The sequence below is a fragment of the Triturus cristatus genome, chromosome 9 (assembly GCF_964204655.1).
Source record: "Triturus cristatus chromosome 9, aTriCri1.1, whole genome shotgun sequence".
Classification (NCBI taxonomy): Eukaryota; Metazoa; Chordata; class Amphibia; order Caudata; family Salamandridae; genus Triturus; species Triturus cristatus.
Genome location: NC_140592.1, coordinates 1,050,640,683 through 1,050,654,902, shown reverse-complemented (window position 1 = coordinate 1,050,654,902; position 14,220 = coordinate 1,050,640,683). Strand labels below are relative to the sequence as shown.

The 14,220-nt window shown below is 42.0% G+C and overlaps 1 protein-coding gene across 1 annotated transcript in view; it reads right to left on the bottom strand.

Annotated features, from left to right (window-relative positions):
* VPS18 (VPS18 core subunit of CORVET and HOPS complexes) overlaps positions 1–14,220 on the bottom strand; it is an 89,175-nt gene that overhangs the window by 28,392 nt on the left and 46,563 nt on the right. Inside the window, exon 4 of the mRNA XM_085626918.1 lies at positions 1,921–3,791. Coding sequence (XP_085483044.1) covers positions 1,921–3,791 — 1,871 coding nt within the window. The remainder of the gene's footprint in view (positions 1–1,920; positions 3,792–14,220) is intronic.

Below are 14,220 nucleotides of genomic sequence, written 5' to 3'. Positions count from 1 at the left end.
CATTACTTGAGTATGAGTAAATGCAAGTACCAGAAAGACAACATGATGGGATAGATGGGCGGATGGGTGGGAAACGGAGAGTACCTCACATATGGATAATGTTATATTGAAGCTCCTTCTGTCACCTAACCTGGGATATCAGAATCTGACGTACTCTATTTAACATGTAAATGTGAAATGCGACAGTATATGACACTCTATAAGCAAACAGATATGCATATATGTATCTTGTATGTTTCAAATGCTCTGAAAATAAAGTTTAAAAAAAAAAAAGTATATACATTTCTGGAAAGGGATACTTATCCTTTTTGTAAAACAGGCCGAGGACAAGAACCGTAATCATTTCTTTGTGCGTTTGATTGATAGTTTTATGGAGGAAAGTTCATAGCTTCCCAAGTCTCACTTAGGTATCGATATTAGTACTTAATTGTGTTACCCATTGCCCAGTATCCATTATTTATTTCTGGTAACACAAACTAACCTAGAAAAACAATATATTTAGTAAGTCATTCAATGAGAGTGTCCCAAGAAGTGTACTATTGTTTCTTTATGGTGGGTTCATAGTGATCCCAGTGTTCAATGTCTGTACCTGACCCCCAGCAGGGCATGACTGGTATACCTCATTACACACACAGGATCACCATTATGGCAGAGGCAGACCGGGGGTAGCTTCAGGTTCTACTTCAGACTGATGAACCTCTCAAGAGGCAGTTTCTGAGGAAACTGTTCCCTCGGGCCGAAACTATTCAGCAACAATGAAAACCCCTCAGAAAACAACTGCCAATGGTGCAAGTGAACTTCTAATCATAGAATCTCTAGACAAAAGATGGTGCCAATACTTGTTTCAGCACTAAAGTAACTCCTTTCTTTCCTTTTTAATAATAGACAATTCTTTTTAAAAACTTCAGTTTTAAGTGTGTCAATGATAATTGGTGAAAAGAAGCAGAGACCTTAGGAAAGTCCCTCAGTTTCTTTGTGGTGGCTTGATAGTCCTTCAAGTATTCAACATATGTTATCTTACCCCAAGCAGAGAATAACTGTAATTCCTTATAAATGTAGAGAGCCATCACCATGACACAAATTGGGCCCACCTTATGGTCTCACTCAAAGCATCAATCTAAATGGAGGCAGCATGCACAGTCTTTTCCTTCTGAGAAAAACCTTCTCTTGGGACACAAACCATTCAGCGTCAAAGAAACAGCCCCTATAAAAAAAAACAGCTGCCAATCGCACAAATTAACAACTTCTCAGTTCTGACACTGGTGGCTAAATATGGCACTAAAGCTTCTGTCAGTACTGATGTAAAGAAATACATTTTAAAAAAACAGCATTGGTTGAAAGAATGGGAAAACGTGGAGGCAATTACAGCATGTTTGCCAACAGGAGTGGAGACCACACTAAGAGTGAGGGATAAGCCCCATCTAAATTTCTTCTTTGGGAAAGAAACCTTTCTAGATGTAATTAAAGATCTAGATGAACAGTACTTAATTTGTAAAGAAATAAGTGCCAGGGCCCTTTTGAAGAGACCACAGAAGCTTGCACCACCAATTGCACTACTAATGACAATTCAGACTTTTTCTAAAGCTATTTTTGTAAATATGGATGGCAGGTATTAGTCATTTTTAAAGTATATAGAATAATTAAACAACTGTTGTTCCGTTCATCACAAATGTAGACAAACAGCACCACCATGTGGATGGCTGTCATAAGACCCGGTGTTGACAATTAAGTGCCGGTGACGAGCACCGGAAACCACCGGCTCAAATTAAGCACTGTAGATGAACTGGCTTGGGAGAGGGTTTTGGGCTAAAAGCTAGGGTTTTTACCGTTCTGAGCATATTTCTAACAGAAGACCGATGTAAATATCATTTAAATCATTACCAACTTGAACATGCTGCATTCATACACTTACAAACTTACTTGCAAGGCTAAATCCACTGCTTCCTCATACAGTTCCATCACCCTGTAAACATGGACACAGGCGTGGTGATGACCGTGTTCTGCACAAAGTCGAAGTGCATATTTTAAGTCATAGTGAATCCGGTTGGGGTTTGTTCCAGCATTTAGAAGATACGGCAGCAAAGAATCTGGCTGGTACTGAGCATAGAGAGACAGCAGATAGTTATGAATAGCTTGCTCAGTTTCTTCTAGTTTATATACACAAAACTCCATGTACCGGATAGCTTCTTTAATTTGTTGGGAGCTGCCACTCTGGCTATAGTTCACAAGGGCCGGAATGAGGTTCCTTGCATCCAGTTTCTTGCCCATACCAATCCAGGCATCTACCACTTTCTTGGGAATGTGTTGCATTAATACTGGAGAAAACTTGTAAAAAAGGGCTTTGTCCCTGTGTTTGGACAGAACATTAAGTGCTTCTTCATAGTTGTCATGTTGGCAGTGGTGGGACACAACTCTGTCATAGTCTTGCATGAGCACAGCAAAGTATACCATGTGCTCGGTGTCTCCATGACTGGCAAGGAGATCATGGATGGAGGCACGGTTGTTAAAGAGACATTCTTTATTTTTGGAACTGCTCAAGAAAAAACGGAATTCGTCTCGTGTTTCAAGGTACAATGGCCGTTTTATGGCATCACCTTCTAGTAAACCCAAGCGGTTCAAGTAAAGTTCAGTTAACCACGTCGTCAGTAGGGTGGCCTGTATCATCTCCGTCTGTTTCAAGCTTCCCAACTTTTTCCGCAAAAATTCCATTAGAGCCTCTTCTTGCTTGGCTTCAATGAACTTGAGGGCTATCTCTTCAAAGTAATTCTGAGTTAGTGCATAACATTTGGCACTCTCCAGATACCTCTTGCTCTGAAAGCAATGTTCAGCCTCTTTAGCAAGTACAATGTCAAGGCAGTCTGGCTTGTCCTTGCAGTATTCTTTCGCCAAATCAAACTTTCCCATGTCCATGTACATCTTCCACACATCCCTAGATTCACGCTGTACATGGTAGCGGAATACCGCCTTCTCAGTGTGGATCCAAATTTGTCCGATAGTGGGATCCTTTACCATGCGTTTCAGAGAGCCAAATTTCTCCAGGAAGAAATCCTGAAAGACAACCTGACCATTCAGAATACAAACTGCCTTCACTCTGTCCGGTAAAAGTAACAGGAAATGGAACTGGGTAAGCACAATGGAGATAGGCTTGTTAACATGCAAGTCAATGTCAGTAGGGTATTCCCATACCTGAAAATTGGTCAACACAGAGTCAGGCCGACCGTGGTCTACTTTACCGTACAACACTCCATTCCCCATCATCCACGCAAATGAGCTAGGAAATGACTGCATTTTTGATGTGTAAAAGGCTATTTCACTGTAGCCAAGATTTGCTGGAAACTCCTGAAAACCTGGCATAGGATCTTTTTGTGTACTGAACAAGGAGCTGAAACTTTGCTGCTCTGTTCCATCAGCTAATTTACCAACAAACTGGAAGAGTCGCTTACGAGTGGTGGCAATAATGAAGCACTTTCCTTCGCTACTACGTTCTATATCTATACAACAGACCGGAGCAGGCCCTCCTTCCTCAGTAAGTGTATAAACCAAACGGAAGTACTGGTCTGGATTTGTGCTGAAAAGGCCACCTTCACTGGTCGAAATTTCAGCTTCGTAGACCTGGCCCTGAATCGTGCCCACTAGAATGGGGCCAGTGTTGGTTTCGGTTCCAAGAAACTTGTTCCACCCCACGCTTTCTATCAAATGTCCTCTCCAGCGCGAGAGAGTTCGAACTTTCTGTCCATTTCGGTTCAGATATAGGCATTCACTGCTGTTTAATGAAATCAGTAGATGAGAACCTGTAGAAACAAACATTTAAAGGTGAAACCAATACCTGCGACACATGTATCTATCTCGCAAACATTTTTACTAGTCATCATCATCAGTAACATATCCATAAAATAGCAATAAATAAATGAGTAATGCAATCCAAAATTCTGATTTCATTCATTCAACTTCCAATGGATTAAGTCATATCAAAACTTAATTTCACAATTTAAAACAAACAAATACAATTCACAAATAATCAATTGTGGTTATTCCGCACACTTTATTACAAAAAAGCCACCAAAAGGGTCCCAGTATTGGAAAAGTCCAAGCCAAAAACAATCTATGAGCAATGGTTTCTAGTGACCCGACTCAACTGTCTAAGACAGGGCCACATATATTTTGGCTTAAATAACCCTAAAATACAGTGTTAGCAAGGAAATGACAGCACTACCCAAATAAATACATTAAAACAGAACAACGATTTTGCATCTTCCTTTAATGTATGCATTTATTCACAGTGTAACTAACTGAAAGCCAAAAGGAAAAGCTGGAGGCCTTATCCTTACGCAACGTAATCACTTTATACTTAACGTATGCAACAGGACAAAAGAAAAGTGCAAAAGTCTGAATTGTTCTGGGGTAATATTTTGCTGCCTAACTGGCTTCCACTTGTGGATGCTTGTCTATCAATAGTTTCTAAACAAGCCCTAACCCACATAATTTTCCATACCAACCACAGATAAGGTATCTCTTATGGGAACATATTCGTTTTTCACTCACACTAGTAATGGAGATTTCAAATTAGCCTAGACAAGCAGATACATTCTAATTCAAGCTAGTAAAAAATATCACCCCCAACCCACTTCCGATTCTAGCCATTTACTCCAGAAGCATTACGTGATTTCTCATATTTACCAAGATGAACCAGACGCGTAAACGATTTTGCGCAATGAAGACATGATAAAAATAATTTTCAAAAGCAAAATCGAATACCTTATTTACAGAGTCATGAAAGGTGGTATTTTTCATGCAAATTGTATTTGCTCACAGGAAAATTATGTATGGTGTTATTTATGTGCAAACACTAGGCAGTTTTCAATAATATGAAGTTAGGTTCTAAATATGGAAACAATTTTACAGAACACTTACACTGAAAAAGGTCACAGCATAAGTATCTTTGTGGTTGCAAGGAGGGAGGGAGGGAGGAACAGCTCCCAAAAACATCTGTCATGAGATAAAAATGTGTTCGCCTCTGGAAACAAGCATTGGCATAGCCAATAGGTCTCGCATTTGGGACATTGTAAGTGTTTAGCCATGCAACAGTTGATGTTGCACCAAGGATATTGTGCTGCATAACTAAATACTTATAAGGTCCCAAATGCGAGACCTATTGGCTATGCCAATGCTTGTTTTTTTTTACCAACCATAGAGCACTACGAAGAAAAACTAGGCGAGGGCCCAGCATCTCCCAAGCACTACTATGCGGTTGTATAAGTGTCATGTGTCTTCATACCAAAAAAAACAGATACAAAATAAGTATTGGCGAAACGAAAACGTCAACTTTTCGTTGCGGTTCATAGGATTGTAGTGAGGCCTAGGTGTGCTGTGGGGTTGGAGGCATTGTTTTGAAGTCATGATATATGTATTCTATGCACTGTCAATATGATGTGGGATTCAAAGCCTTCTTTTGAGTTCGCACTTTAGTGCGTGGTTCAAGGACTTGCTGAAAAAATTGGTTCAATGCGCTGGCAGTAACATCTATTTTTTTGTTTTCGAGTCCAGGAGTTAATGTGCGATTCATAGCATCATTTCAAAGCGTTGGTTTAATGTGAGGTTGTTTTGAGGTATTGTTTCAGAATGTTGCCTAGAAGGCGTCGCTTTGGAATTCTCATTTAAAATGGTTTACAAGTCATGATACGTGACAGTCTGGCCGCTTAACAAGATGGCTCTGTTTGCCATTTCTCATAGGTGTTCAACAATTACAGACGTTTTTCTCCCTTAATATATACACACTGCCATATTCAGCTTCTACTTCGAATGTGGCTTCAAAATCAATCGACAAAAGGTTGCATGGCTACTAGAAGTGATTACGTGTGGATTATATATTTTTTCCACGTTTTTGAGTAGGCAGTATTTTTCGTTTGGTTTTTGCCAAAATGATTTAACACCGTGACTTTGAGGATGTTTTCTGAATTCTGAGGAGCATGGAGCGCAGTGGGTTGTGCCATTAATTGAGCCGCTAAGTCTCACTCTTCAGCAATGACATTCAATGGTCTGAGGGTTCAAACCCTGAAACAAGGCGGGAGGACTTCAGACCCGGACACCGATGGAGTTTTTGTGTGTTTCATCCACGGTAACAGCAGGAAAATGAAGGTCGTGTACGTGAAACGTAGTAAAAGTGTCAGGCTTGTGAAAAGAGGGAGAGAAGCCCCCTCCATGCCCGCCTTGGCGGACAGGTGCCTGGAAACAGCGCAGCCAAAGCTGGAAACTGAGGGTGTGATGAATAGACCTAGGCTTGGCGCAGCTTATTTACAGGCAGTGCCGATATTAACATAATTTCTCACGTGAGCCTAAGGGAGAGGGAGGCCCATGACTGTCGAGACCCGCTTCACCCCTTTCTCGCGCCCTCGGCAGTGAACCAAGCGCTAATGACATTTCTACTCATTACTTAGGATCCCCATTAACTTCTTATGCCCGGTTTTGAGCAAACCACAAGTAAAATTAATTCCAGTGGGAGGTGGGGCACGAAATTGACATCCTCCATAATATGGGCTCGCGATAAGGACTTGAATGAGGCAGGAACTTGTGTTAAAGTTTAAGTGCAGGAGTCATCCCCTCCGGGCCCCCTCAGATGTCTTGCTGTCAACAAAGAAAAATGATTTTCTTCGAATTAGCACCACTTTCTAAATTAATATGCAAGAAGCAGATGCTCACAATTTGTTCCCCTCCGAGAGGAAGACGGGGAGAAGGTGATTAATGCTGACAGAGTCTGGGTTCGCTCGCCTTACAAGCAGCTCCGCGAGTGCACCTCTAGTCCGGCCTGCATCAGACAATGTCCCTCCCCTGCGTTTGCCTCACGTAGGGACACGATGAGGGGGGCGGGGCTGTAGGTGAGAGCAGGGGGTGTGTGGAGCTCCCCATGCTGCGCCACTGGCCTGCATATATGTCCCCTCGCCCCCGCACACATGTTTCATTTACCACGTTTCTCTCCGTCCGCCGCTCTCCGAGCCCCTAAGAGAGAATTTCTTTTTAGCATTCCGTACTTTGAGTTGAGATTTTGTGTAAAATCTATTAACGTCTCCGGGACCTTTCGGGATTAGAGACTCTCGGTTTACATGAAAGGCCAGTTAGCCTCAGCATCTCCGACGTCGGACATGAAAGTCGCACTAAATCTTCCCAAAAAACAGGGACGCACGTTTAAGAATCCAGTGGGTAATGTGGGTCGTGGGAGGAAACCAGAGAGGTTCGGAGCTTATCTCGGATGGGATCACAGCCTGGACACGAGCAGGCAGTTGGAGTCAGACCAGATACACTATTAGAAGAAACAAGGCGAGGAGGGAGAAGAGGGGGGCCATGCCCCCAACTGGAGCTTACATTTGTTGGCAGGGTCTCACACGTCAGTCAGGGAGGGGTAAACAACAGATGGCACACTGCAGGCAATTAAGTGCCAGGAAGCGGAGGAATACTGTAGTTAGGCGCCGCTGCCTCAGGACTACAAGGAAGTTACCATAGGAGCAACAGCCAACAGAAAGCAAGAAAACAACAGCAATGCCAGATTTAAACCAATCGCGAGGGGCAGGAAAAATTACACCAACTTGAAGCCAACATACACATTACTTTAAGTCTCGCTGAGACAGCGCATGCAGCGCATGCGCTGCCAAACGCGAGACCTAAAAAGGAAGCTAGCAGTGTGACCTTTTACAGGTGGTATACAGAGATGCTATAATACCAGACAGTCTAGATTCCGACATGAGCCTGATCCTGTAGAACTAGGTCATCTGCAAAGAAAAGGGCAGAGGTATTTGCACGTTGTCCAACTCCCCAGTAAAATAGGCCAGGGAAAGACTGGATACAAATGTATTGAAATGATCCTTTAACAAAGGCATAGAAAAAAAGAGATTTGTGGCAATGGTGACCTAAACATGCATGTAGAGTAAAGGTACATGAAAGTGGAACAAGTCAGGTTTTAAGAGCTGAGACGCACCATATACATGCAGCGGCCTACATGCCTTCTCATTTCATTCCACAAAGTAACTGTGCCTTTCATGGTATGGGGAGCGAATCCAAGCACAACAGTCTCAACTGTTACAGCATTCCAGGTGGCCTATAGTCTTGTAGAAACACCACCACATCCACAATACATCTATGAGATATTCTTTCAACACATCTTGTTTGGCGCAAACATACTCCTGCCACCCCTTACTCATCTATGTGATTTTTATGCAACTTTTGGCCATAGAGGAATCAACATTACAATTTTGTGCCATACTACACCATTTTGGGTTTCCGTACCAACCCCAGGCCTGAATAAAACGGGTGCAAGCACGTAGCTGTATTTTAATCTCCAAAGAGAATATAACCTTCCTTTCATCTTCTGCACGTCACACAAAGCAGATATTGATTTGATTCAGCTCACTGCAATCATCACCCTTTCTGCTCGCCAGAGCACTCTTCGGTTTGTCCAGCGTCAGCAAGTATGCTGCTCCCTTCATTTCCCCACCTTTTCAGACTCTCCCAATGTGCATAGGTAAACAGTGCATTCTGGGTAATATGAAACTGGGAGAAAAGATTCAATGGCAGATGCGGTTAGAAAGCGTTGTTCCTGACTGTTTCAGATGGTTGCCGAAGACATGCGTTTCCAGAATTGTCCTGAAGGAAAAGAAGGAGTGTTTAGTGGCATGGACAGGGAGTCCAAAAGATCAATTTCTTAACCAGTGAAGACGTTTTGGATAATGGAGTTTTCAATACAATGTATCTTTGCTCTTCAGGCCTTGTAGCCCCCCCAGAGATGGAAGATGTTTGGACAGGTATGTTCAGTGTCGTAGGTACAGGACTTTGTATACCAGACAACCAAGTTTGAACTTAATCCCAGCCTAGAAGGCAGTATAGGGCTTTCAATACTGCCAAAAATATGATAAAATTGTATTCGTCGAATAAGAGACAAGCAGTGGCATGGAGAAAGGGCCGGTTTGTGAAGAGCTATGACTTTCGGATACTGACCTGAATGGTATTACCTGGGTTGATCAGGAATCAAGAGGTACTAAATTTTCTTCACTGACTGGGGTGGAGTAGGGCTATTTTGCTAGTGTCACATGCTAATGATGTGTTATCAATGGTAAATTCCAACCAAGAACCTCAGTGAGGAAGATACCCAGGGGGTGAAGCCATCGAGATTAAGTTTAGTCGGAAGAGTAGGATCATTTTATTTTTTGATTTCAGAAGTTATTTACTTTAGTGATAATGGCTCTCCGCTCGACTTAGCACACTTTATCTTGAGTGTGAGAAGTAAGACGATTCTTTAGTAGGGTTGTACTGGGATAGAAAATAGGCCCAGGCACCAAAATAAAAGTGCCTCCCTTTATTGAATTACATAGCTAAAAAAAAGTGGCCCTTGTTTGTAAATTGGGGTCGTTTTGAACTTGTACAGAAACGCTGTACAAGTGTTTTGTGAGGTATGGAAGATATCATGGATTTGAGCATTCTCTGTAACATTTGTTTAATGTCAGGGAAACAACACTAAAAATCGGCCTAGCAGACCAAAAAACATGACCCACAAATAGCCCAAAAAACAAATAAATAAAATAAAAAAAGATCTGCCAACACAGTCAGACCGGCCCCTTAAGCACTACCTGATTGGCCGAAAGGCCAGTCCGACTCTGTTCTTTAGACATTTCTCAGCACTGATAAAGTTATGTATCAAAATAAAAACTTTGGACTTCCTTATATTGGCAATCAGGACATGGCTTTATATGCAGGAGAAATGTATTGCTCTGAGCAAAAATTAGGGACTCCCCTTACTGAGAGTGCTGTAATACTTAAAGTTTAGCTACGTGCCTCTTCCTTGTTCCTACAATTTCGTTCTAACTGCAATCCAAATTAGTGCAATCTTAAATCCCATTGCACTTTTTGTTTATTCCAGAATGGTCTGGCTCCAAATAACTTTTTTAGAAGGCATTTGGTAGAAGCAACTAGTGTAGCTGTTTTACTGGATATCAACGTCACAAGTAAAACACAAATGTTTTTACTGTGTTTTTGACCACAATGACCACGTTGCCCTACCGAAGGCTTTGCTACGAGTCATAAAGGTATTTCAGAATGTGATCAGTTCTAACCAATAAGACTTTTTGGGGGGGTCTTAGGCTTTGCCTATTATCACACATTCACTGCAGTACTTTACTAAGATTGTTATTAATTATATTAATCATTAATAACATTTTGGGAGGTGTGTGGTCTAGTCTTTTTGGGCCCACAACTATAAAGAGACACGCTGGCGTGGGTGCGCAGCGTGAAAGATAATATATGCTGCATTGTTAGATGTATGTTGCACGGGGAGCTGCTAACGAATTGCGTTTTTGCACTTATCATTTGAAAATCATTTTTAAAAATCAGAGGTTTTTAAAATTGTAATTCCTGTTTTATTAGTGTGCCACTTATCACCAGACTTCAAGTTTGCCCTGAATTTAGCTAGCGGTGTCCGTTCTGTTAGAGCGGACCCGCCATTTTGGGAAGTGTGCGGTCTAGTCTTTTTGGGCCCACAACTATAAAGGGACAGGCTGGCGTGGGCGCGCCGTAGCCGCGCCAAAGGCAAGCCCGTCTGCGCCCGTCCGCGCACCGAATGTGCACTGCGCCAGCCAGGCTGCCCGTTTGAGACCGCAGCTGGTAAATGATGGAGTCTGCGGTCTCAGCTACACAGGTATTGAACTGTGTAAGATAGGTGCATTGGGAAAGGGGAGGGGGAAATTTAAACTTGAGGAGATTGCGGGCCCCATCTCAGATTTCGTAAAACAAGATCACCTCTTATGTGGGCTACTAAATGTAAGATCTCTGCCTAAGCCTTGTGTGGAGATTCAGCTGATGCTGGAATCCCACAAACTGAATGTCCTATTCATGACAGAAACATGGACACATTTAGAAAGTGATTTAGAATTGGGATTGGCATGCCCGCCGGGGTATAAAGTTTGTCATAAACCCAGAACGAGTGGGAGGGGAGGAGGAGTAGGTGTGATCTTCAAAGAATTATGGAATTTGGTTACAATAGATATTGACGTGATAGAGGGACTTGAAATGCTTGGATTTACTATAAAAGATTCCAATGGTCATGTAATGACTGGGATTGTTTGTTATAGACCTCCAGGGGCTATTAGTGTGCAGCAACAGCAGTCACTGATTGAGACTATCAGCAATATAGCGTCTACACACGCCAGGTTGGTGATTGTGGGTGATTTCAATCTTTGGTTAAATGGATTACTAGAATCTGATTATTGTAATTTACTTCAGTCATGTGAAGGTTTCAACCTACATCAGTGGGTCTCTGAACCAACACATAAGGGAGGACATACCCTTGATTTAATTTTATCAGAGGAACACATATTAGGACTCTTGGATATTTCGCATGTGGTCTGGTCCGACCATTACTTGATTAAATTCCAGGCATACAACCTGAAGTGTAATAGTCAAGTAACCAGAGAAACAAAAAACTATGTCAGTAGGGATTGGAAGTCCCTTCTAAGAAAGGGTTGTATCCCTCCGGTGTTTGATCTGGATGGCTGATTTTTGACGGACAGACATGTGGAGGAGAACTATGCGCCTCTATGTGCACAGATCACATCCACATTGGACCGGGCTGCTCCACTACAAAAATCATAGGAGAGTGGGTAGACCTTCTGCCCCATGGTTTAACGATAGATTAAAAGATTTGAAACTTGAATGTAAGCAGGCAGAGAGGAAATGGAGAAGGATGTATGGAGATAAGGATAAGTTTGCATGGAAAACAGCAATTATTAGCTATAAAAAAAAGAAATAAATAGTGCAAAAGCTGAGTACTTCTCCAATTCTATTTTAAATGCTCCCAATAATACCAGAAGCATTTTTTACATAGTGAATAATTTGATCAGCCCTGACTGTGCCAAGAATCAGATAACTCCTACCCAAGACCTCTGCGATGACCTTGCGATGTTTTTCAATGATAAAATTAAAACTATCATTGACGGCCTCGGTAGGGATACTTTGCAAGAGGAGGGAGAAGGCCCAGAGTTAAATGATCAGATGAGTAGGGATTCTACCGGCATAAGGAAAGAACAAAAGGCTGGAGGAGAAGAGATAGAGAGCACGAACACCCTAGTGGATTTTGAGATGCCTACTGTGGAGGAATTTGGTAATGTGGCTTTAGGTATCTCCTCTGGATCACCGTTGGACCCTTTGCTACATAAAATTTGGAAGGAGTTGGGAGCAGACTTGTTCCCTATACTCCGCCTCATTTGCAATCAATCTCTTCGTAGTAGAGTAGTACCGACTAGCTGGAAACAGGCACTGGTGACACCTCTTTTAAAAAAGGTAACTCTGGACCCAGCCTGTCCTAAAAACTATAGGCCGATCTCCCTCCTGCCTTATCCAGCAAAAATCGTAGAAGGATAGTCAGTAGATCATTACCAAAATATTTGGAAACGGATAGGATCTTAGAAGATGTGCAATTTGGGTTTCGCCCCGCCCATGGCACAGAGACGCCCTGGTGACAGTAATGGATGAGCTTCGTATGCGGGCAGATAGAGATCAAGCGGTGGTTCTTATCCTGCTTGACCTCTCTGCCGCATTCGACACGGTCAACCATGCCATTCTTCTGACGAGATTGAGGGAGGTGGAAATAGGAGGCATCGCCTTGAAGTGGTTTCAATCTTTCCTCTCAGCTAGGAGTCTTATTTAACATATATATGAAACCTCTGATCGCTGTCATAAGGGCGCATAATATTAATGTCGTAAATTAGAAGGCCGACACTCAATTGATCCTCTCTTTAGAGGGAGAACTGTCTGCATCTCTTGAAGTGTTTCATGAGTGCATGCGAGATACAGCTCACTGACTAAAGGAAAATTTTTTGCAATTTAATGCCAATAAAACCGAGGTTCTCTACTGCCTAGCAGGGAAGGCACCACCCATGCTTCCCTCAAACTTTTGGCCATTAGCCACGGCACGCCCACCGATGCCTGTCGATAAGGTTCGGAATTTGGGGATCATGTTTAATAATAAGCTGACGCTCGAATCACAGGTTAATAAAACCGCGGGGAGCTGTTTTGCTATTATTAGAGTCCTTTGCAAAATTCTCCCGCTCTTGCCAATTCATGCTCGAGCATTGGTAGTTAGTTCAAAGCACCATCTTAAGTCATTTAGATTATTGTAATGCCTTGTTGTTGGACTCTCCGAGATATCTAATAGATAGGCTCCAGAGGATTCAAGCAATTGCAGCTAAACTGGCTTTGGGGAAGTCAAGACGGTTCTCTACCTCCTCGGCCTTGGAAGAACTGCATTGGCTCCCGATATTGCAGAGACTCCAGTTTAAATCCCTCTGCATAGTCTTTAAGGCCCTGCATGGGAAGTCTTCGCTCCTCGTCAGCCAGACTGGTTAAGGTGCCAAGATTAAAAAAAATAAAATCAGGAGGTAGAGCTTTTAGTATCTCTGCCGCCCGATTATGGAATAAGCTCCCGCTGGAAGTGAGACAACTGGTGGATCTCCTTCCATTTAGGAAGAGACTAAAAACCTGGCTCTTCCCTAGTGCATAATATGGCTATTCTGACATCTCTCCGGAACAATAGTCTCTCTGTGCACTGATATGTTAGCGCCAGGATGCCTTACAGGTGATAGTGCACTTTATAAATGCTAAAAAAATTAAAATTAAAAATTATTCTGATCAGTTTTAACATATTTTTTAAAACTGAAGATGAATAGCAAATTAGATTTATAAAATGCCAATGCTAAAAAGGAAAAAGTAGTAACTACGTGATTTGCCTAGTTAGATCAAAAACAAGCCTCACCACCCAGTTAACAGAATCATACAAGTACTTCATGAAATTCTTTTTTGTAAATATATTTTTTCAAGATCAACTACTGATTAGCAATACAGTACATCAGCAGTGGTCTTTACATAGCAGGTAAGGTTTTAATCTCTTACTTCGCAGGCAAGTGAATTTTTAAGAGTTTTTACTTAACAGTATAAATGTGTGTATGTATCGTTAACAAGGCAGCGTCTGGCAGTTGCAACGCGTTATTTCATTTTTAAAATAAAATATCATCTGTGGAATTCACAGGAGTGCCGACATCATTCTCGAGTGACAACTTGTGCATTCAGGATATACCTATAGATATATATAAACACACATTGCAAACACAGTCATTCAGGCCCATCGCGAGGAAATAAATTGAAATTTTACAGATGTCATCAGTGTTTGGATTGACTTTAACCCTAATG